This window comes from Eschscholzia californica, unplaced genomic scaffold (genome assembly GCF_041429995.1).
Source record: "Eschscholzia californica isolate CP2 unplaced genomic scaffold, dmEscCali1.0.p SCAF_5, whole genome shotgun sequence".
Lineage (NCBI taxonomy): Eukaryota > Viridiplantae > Streptophyta > Magnoliopsida > Ranunculales > Papaveraceae > Eschscholzia > Eschscholzia californica.
The window spans coordinates 8,423,145-8,430,962 of NW_028238472.1; the positions used below are offsets into that span (position 1 = coordinate 8,423,145).

The 7,818-nt window shown below is 34.5% G+C and overlaps 1 protein-coding gene across 1 annotated transcript; it reads left to right on the top strand.

Moving 5' to 3' along the window:
- The first annotated feature begins 5,742 nt into the window (after nt 1-5,742).
- LOC147536793 (FCS-Like Zinc finger 2-like) lies at nt 5,743-7,093 on the top strand. Its single transcript, XM_086644341.1, has 2 exons — nt 5,743-6,277; nt 6,440-7,093. The coding sequence occupies exons 1-2, from the start codon at nt 5,895-5,897 to the stop codon at nt 6,615-6,617; spliced, it is 561 nt and encodes a 186-aa protein (XP_086500467.1). The 5' UTR covers nt 5,743-5,894; the 3' UTR covers nt 6,618-7,093.
- Nucleotides 7,094-7,818: the final 725 nt, after the last annotated feature.

Below are 7,818 nucleotides of genomic sequence, written 5' to 3' on the forward strand. Positions count from 1 at the left end.
TGACCGGAAATAATGGGTCGGGTAATGGTAACCGTACGTTTTGGAAACCGAGAGGGCCGGTGAAGTTCTTGGACTGAAGAAGCATGTGCCAGTTAGGTCACTAGTGATGCTGCCAAGTCCTTGTAGTTGGAGCCAGAGATTTTTTTTTTTTTTTTTTTTTACAAGAACCGGGCCTATAGCCCAACATGACAATGGCCTAAAGCCCAACTACATTATTTACACCCTAATAATCTCAAATCAAATAACCAAAGATTCCACCTTCTCTGGGATTCGAACCTGAGACCTCCAGGTCTCTCTGGAGTTTATGTCAACACCTTGGAACCACTTGGGCTACCAACTGTTGACGGAGCCAGAGATTTTGTAATTCAATTACAATGTGTATCCCCCCATAATATACTAAACATGGCCCGCACTTTATTCTATCCTATATCGCCATGAACATTATTTATAGTAGATAATGGTGCATCAACTCTGAACATCCGGGGCCTGCTAAAACTCATCATTCTTGGAATTGGAAAGTCCTCAAAAAGTATTATGATCAAATTGATAACTTTATTACCTGGAAAGTTCACACAGGGAAAAACATTAACATATGGACGGATCACTGAAGTCCGAGTCTCAATCGCCTTGTGCCTAACTCTAATAACTCTAATTCGATCAAAGTCTCTCAACTCATCACCAATGGACGCTGGAATGACGGGATTCTCGGCACTAACTTCGATGAAAGCACGCATAATATCATCAAAACTTTTCCTATCTCACGAAATCTGGCAATTTCTCAGTTAAATCTATGTACCAGAACTTAAGTACCAATAACTATATACACACCCCGCAACAAATTAACTGGAACTTTATTTGGTCACTTCCTACGATCCCGGGATTAAGCTCTTTATCTGGAAAATTTGCACTAAAGCCCTCCTAGTTAGGGAGAGAATAGGTAAATACATAGGTAACATTATTGCTCCCGAATTGCACGGAAACAAAAACGATAGACCACATGCCCTGTTACATTGTCCCTTAGCGCAAAATATTTGGTTCTATTTCAAAGTCATTTCGAAAAACATCACATCTATAAAGGATTGAATTTTATCCTGGCAGGGCCAGAACCAAAATAACTATACTTCTAACGATATTCATTTTGTGACTATATTATGATAGATATGGAAAACTCGGTGTGATCACTGTTTTCAACATACTATAAGTAACACTCGTACTGTTATCAATATGATCTTGGCTTTCCCTAGAACAGGCGGAACTACTTTTAAACCTGAATCCAAGTTATACGGAAAAATGACAAAAATCGAACAATCCATACGTAAAAATTAATGTAGATGCATCATTTATGTAAATTGACACTATCATCGACATCAGTTTAATTGTACACAATGAACAATCAAAATTGATTGCAGCCACAACATCGACATCTCGAGCTAGAAATAGTGAGGAAAGTGAACAACGATTCTCCATGGGCTCACTTGGGCAGAGGAAAACCATCACAGATCAATCATCATAGAAAGCGACAATACAAATCTGATCCAACATCTGAAAAACCCAAGACATAAAATTCAATGGCAATCGAAGATACACATCCAAAGAGTCAGAGAAATCAAGAATAGACTCGACAATGTCAAATTCATCTACGTCAAGAGAACACTCAATATTTAGGCAGACAAACTAGCTAAATGAGCGAGAAATAAGAATAGATCTAAATCATGACAAAATGTACCTTGTTTTTTAGTTTCAATGTATTCTAATGGTACCTTACTTGCTTAATAATAGCCGTGGCCTGTGGGCATAGATCAACTGATATTTAAGACGTCAACAACTGCTAGTCCAGTTGACAATGTATTTACTATAAAATTCTGGATGTATCAAGTTCGATTTACACGGGAGTGAAATTTATAATTTAGTGAACTTGACTTATCAACAAGGGCAAAAATGATGGTCTATAGGCTACTTGTTTTTTTTTGTTGAGGTAGTCGGTAGGCTACTTTATAAGCCAATAGATTCCACAAAAATGAGGAAAGCCACTCTTCCTCATTTTTCCCATTTATAAATCGACTAGAGGTAGATAAACTAAAAATGACGATAAAAATGCATTTTGCTGGTCTTCCATTAAACATAGGAGCTTATGGGTCGGATGCGTCTATAATTTGTATTTTTTTTTGGTTTTCTTCTCGCATGTATAGTTGATATATGTTATTTAATTTTTGTGACCGTAAATATCTTTTTCCGTCTTTCATGAAACTTTAACAAAAATATATTTAAAAACTACGTTGATGATAAAGTATGAAAATGGTACCACATTAGATACGGAGAGGAGATGGTTAGTGGTACTGAATGTATGACTTACCCGTACTTTATTATTTCATACACCTTAAGTGTATTGTAAAATAAAATTTATATGTGACACATATAGATTTTGTTTGTAAGAGGCGTTTGAGTGAGGTATCATCGAGCTATAGTTAACTTTCTCATTGACATGCATAGGTGACTTCTACTATGTTATCTCATGTTTCTACTTCACATATACTAAACAACTATAGTTTGTTTGTTCCAGGGGTGGATCAAAAGTATCATAAGTTTTATAGTTGAATTTCTTGTTGGGAAAGTTTGATTGCGAATCAATCCTCAAAATATTGGCAAGTGAGACATATTTAAATTGCTTTTTTGAAATGGCAAACTTAAATACATTGACTTAGTTTATCTTTTCTCAATAGTCAAATCTCTCAGCAACAATTTTGACAATTTGGATTCCATTAATGGCATTCATTAAATACAATTTAAAATTTGGAATACTACAATACTCCAATACAATCTTTATTGAGATCGACTAGTTGACATAGAGAAATAGGAAATTTAACTTGAAGTTATTTAACCATTTAAGTTTATTTGAACAAAATAATCAAAATTAACCATCATTTGACCATTATAATTATGCGGTAGAAATAATGAAATATTCTTTTCTTTGAATTGTTCAGCGTGTCTCGAACCCCTGACCTCTTAGGTGGAAGACTTACCTCCTACCTAAGGGGCGGAACCAGGATTTCCTGCTAGACAGAGCAAGCCTAAAGTGTCTATAGAGTAAAGTTCTACTTATAATGTGTATGACCTCACAAGATACATCACAAGATAATTTTTTAAGAACATCTTTTCGTATCATGATTTTTACATTTATCTTAATAATCTAACTAAAACAATAGAAGTAATATATTGATTTAGATTTACAAATTAATGTAAGACTGGATAACTCAATTGAGTATCTTCGACAGAGTCTTTATCAATTATTCTACATCTTACAGAAAAAAAAGTCACCCAATTTTATTAATCATTAATCTAAAGTCTTCTTATTATAATTACGCAATGGCACTTGAAGTAGAAAACATTACATAGCCAAAAGTGTGCCCAAGTAAAAACATGATCTTGTGTAGCAATAGGTATCTAGTAAAATGACACTTGAAACCAAAATGAAAATTAAAAAGAGAGAACAGGGCCGACAATGGGATTTGAACCTCTCACTTTCCGTTGGAAACATACCGACTCCCCACTAGAGCTAAAGTAAACTATAGTAAACATGGGTAGCTTGCCTTAAATATGCGGAGGTCATACCGGGTAGCTGCCCAGCGTGGTCGCTACATAGTTCCGCCCCTGCTCTTACCCCACTACCCCACTGCCATATTATATTTAACCTAATGTGTGGGGGTGGGAATATGATCGTTAGGCTCAGTACTCGCTTGGGTCTTTCCAAGTTCGCGGTGGACTGCAAGTACGTGATACCTCTCACAGGCATGTCCGATCCAACCACGGGTACTTAACGGGAAGGAGGTGGTTAAAAGGCCTTGACAAGAGTGCCATCCCCTTTTTACCCGATAGACACAACCGTATGAACGACCGACTCGACCAGTACCTCTGCCCAATAGAAACAACCTTCACTATAGGGTGTTATCCAACAGTCTATATAAGGGGTTCCTAACCATTGCATCATAAAAAAAAAATCAGAGGCCTCTTAACACCTCTTCTAGAATATATTTTTTTGGAAATTGACTACGATAGTTATTACAATAACGTTGATACATCAATAAGATGTGATAAGCATGATACGTTGATAACCGCCTAATTGACACCCTTACATGAACACATCTAAAATCCACTAAATTACGGGCTTAAAGCCCAACTAAACTACAGACGTAAAGCCTAACTAAACTACTGGCCTAAGCCCAACTAAACTACTGGCCTAATGTTCGAGTAAACTACTTTATTTATACCTAATAACCCAAGTTCAATAAACTATGAACTTCAAAAGAAAAAACAGAAGATGTTTTTTCACTTTCGAAAAACAACCATGGATTTCACCTTAATTGAGAATCGAATTTGAGACCTATTCAAGAACTTTTTTAGGCTGCCTATATATACATCGTTAACGCGAACTTTTTACTTTTCGGTTGAACTTTAATTTTCTAATGTTGTATGATTTGAAATTTTTAATTAGTCTAGAATCTTGTAATCAATAATTATCTTAACTTTTTTAGAAATTGACTACGATCTACGATAGTCATTACATTTGGTATTGATACATCAAAGATGCGATAAACTCGATAATCGCCCATTCAAGACTAATAATTGTCTTAAATATATAATAATAATAATAATTATCTTAACATTTTTGATGGAGTTTAATTCTATAAGTATTTTAAAATTAAATTTTTATTTACTATTTTATTATTCGGTTGGTGGTCATCCCAGAACTTGACCTACCTGGTACTGACGGGAATGTCCGGTCAGCCGCTCATAAGCGGGCAACGATCAAAGTAATTTGTAATTTTGGCCTGACCACACCGAACCGAGTAACCGAATGGACCCGAAATTCTAATTCTTGACCAAGACAAACCCTAAAAGTTTAGTCACTACAAACCGACCAGACCAATTCCCACCCCTACTATGTCATTGTCATATGATAGAAAACTTCTATAGAAAGAATATATGAAATCCTGAAAAATTCATTACGAAATTTGAACTACAAGTTCCAAAATACAGTATAAAACTTCAACCATAACCCATAACCCATAACCCATAACCCATAACCCGACCCATTGAAGTAGTAACTTCTAGATGGTCTCCTTCTTCCTAGACAGAGGTGTAAGAAAAACTTCAATTTTATATTACAATTAAAATATTCTCCCAAATCAAACGTCTCGAGATTCAATATTTTTCAACCGTATGATACGTGGTCAAGATAGACACGTGTCATCATGATTACGGTCAGGTCACGCTCATGATGTCACCATATACACACTTGTCTTATTCAATGGCATTATCGTAATTAAAACAAAAATTTCCTGTCCTTTTCTGTCATTATACTTTTTTTGGAATAGTGGGATTCTGGTATTCCACCCAAATTCAGCTAGATAACCTCTCATCTAAACCTAACCCTTTACCACTTTGATTAATCCACCGTCGATGTAAGGCAAATGGTGATAATCAACGGTGAGATTGTCATTGCGGTCATGTTATACGTCAAATAAGGAGTTAATATAGGATTCTTCATTCAGCCAATGGATTCTCTCCATGGAATTCAGAACCAGCCGCGGTTTACACCTCTCTCATTAATTAGAAAAATAGACGTTTTAAATAACGTTCACCCTAAGGTGTTCGTACTCCTTAAAAATAATCTCAGCCGTTAGATATTCCTCGACTTTCGTGTTGTTCGAATAATGTAGTAACTTACTCTTTGCTTTCTCCTTTATAACCACCCCGGTCTCCACTTCAACCTCCCCACTTCTTCCCCAACTCTCTCTCTAAAAAAACAACTTTCTCTCTCTAAAGTTTATAAGTTTCTCTGATTCGGTTAATTTTAGAAACCAATAGAAGAAGAAGGAGAAGGAGAAGAAGAAGCCATGGATGCCACTACTACTACTACCTCAACCTATGTTTGTACAGTAAGAAGACCTTGTTTTATTGAAGGAGATGTGGGTCTTGCATCTCTTGCAGAATTAGAAAATGGGGTTTCTAGAAATCAAAATCAAATTCAGAATCACCCATTTATTCAATCTAAAATTTCTTCTCCTCCTCCATTACCAAAATCTAATTCGTTTTCAAAGAGAAGGGGTAGTTTTAGATCTCTATCGTCTTTTAATTCTTCTTCTGCTTCTCCAAGATCATCATCATCATCAGTGAGATTATATGAATCTAGATGTGAAGATTATCATCTTCCTCATTTTCTTGAGTCTTGCTTTCTCTGCAAGAAGCCATTAAACAACAGAGATATCTTCATGTACAGGTTAGCATCTTCCAAATGACAAAAATACCCTCTTCTTCATTTTTGTTTTTCCAATATATTTTAGGAGAAAATTTTTTGGATCTGAAAAAAGGATTTCTATCAATAAATTTAATTGTAATTACTATAGTTTCTAAAGGGTATTTGTGTAATTTTATTTTGCAGAGGTGATACTCCATTTTGTAGTGAAGAGTGTAGGCAAGAACAAATAGAGATAGATGAATCAAAGGAGAAGAATTGGAACATTTCTTCAATGAAAGCTATAAGAAAGGATCAACAAAAATCTACCCCCAATCAATCAAGAAATTACCAAGTAAGGACTAGCACTGTTGCAGCTGCTTAAATGAAAAATTTATCGAGATAGAGGGGTAAAAATGTCAATTTGACGAACGCTTCGACATCGAAAAATTATTAGAAGTTGAAATAAAACCCAAAAAATAATATAACAAAATTGAGAAAAAGTGAAGATCTATGGCTTTTGTATGTAGTTTTAGGGGCTTTGCCCGGAAGTGAGGCAAAGTGAAGCCCCATTGTTTTATTTTTGTTCTGTTTTGGGGGAAGAGAGAGAAAAAAGTTAAATTTATATGTATGTTTTTGTATTAGTGGAGGGGTATGTTATGTAATTTTGCCTTGTCTTGAGGTGAAAAATGTAAAATCTTCTTGTGAGAAAAAGAGAGAGTGAAAAGAGAGAAAGAAGGAGAAGTTGAGGGGAAATTTTGTTTTGTAATAACTTGTTTTAAATTTTATGTAACTTGGGATGCCAAAAAAGAAAAGTTTGAAATCCTCAAGGCAATGAAGAAGAATAGCTTATATGAAAAATTAACTTTCCTTTTATCATATTTCATCAAAAAAAAAAAAAACTTTCCTTTTATCATTAGACTTGAGTATTCTTACACCTAGTTAACACTTTATGAGCATGAAAATGGTACTAAATCAAATTCATTTTGGGATCTTATTTTGGTAAGTTTGATTGAAAGAGAAAGCTTGAATAATTGTTACAATGTCAAATCAAGACTTTGTTTCAATTCTGGCTGTTTGGTGTAACTACAAAAAAGTTTAAGGGCATTAAGGAGGTTGATACATTTATTTCTTTCTATTTTAATTATAGAAATCTCCAACAAACATCGCAATTTAAAAAGAAAATTTGCATTGGTACACCGATAATTAATTTCTAAATTTTCTTCATAAAAAAGACTTCGGAGTTTTATAAGTGTATGAATATCTATAAGATTGTCTATTTTCGACGTTCGCAAGGTACAAATTCTGACAAATTTGTCAATGGCTTGACCACATAACAACACTTAAAATTTTTTTTTTCGCATACCCACATAATTTGGAGAAAAGATATTCTATACAGTATACGAAGTCATCTAACGCTAACAAATGTTAGAAAATAAATTATATCGTAATCCTTGTGATAAAAACATATATTACTTTTCACGATTCTAACAAATGCTAGAAAACAACTTATACCGTAGTTCTTCTTATAAAAATCATAGCTCTTTTCATGGTCCTCCAAGTAACTAGCTCCTTAATTTTCTTTT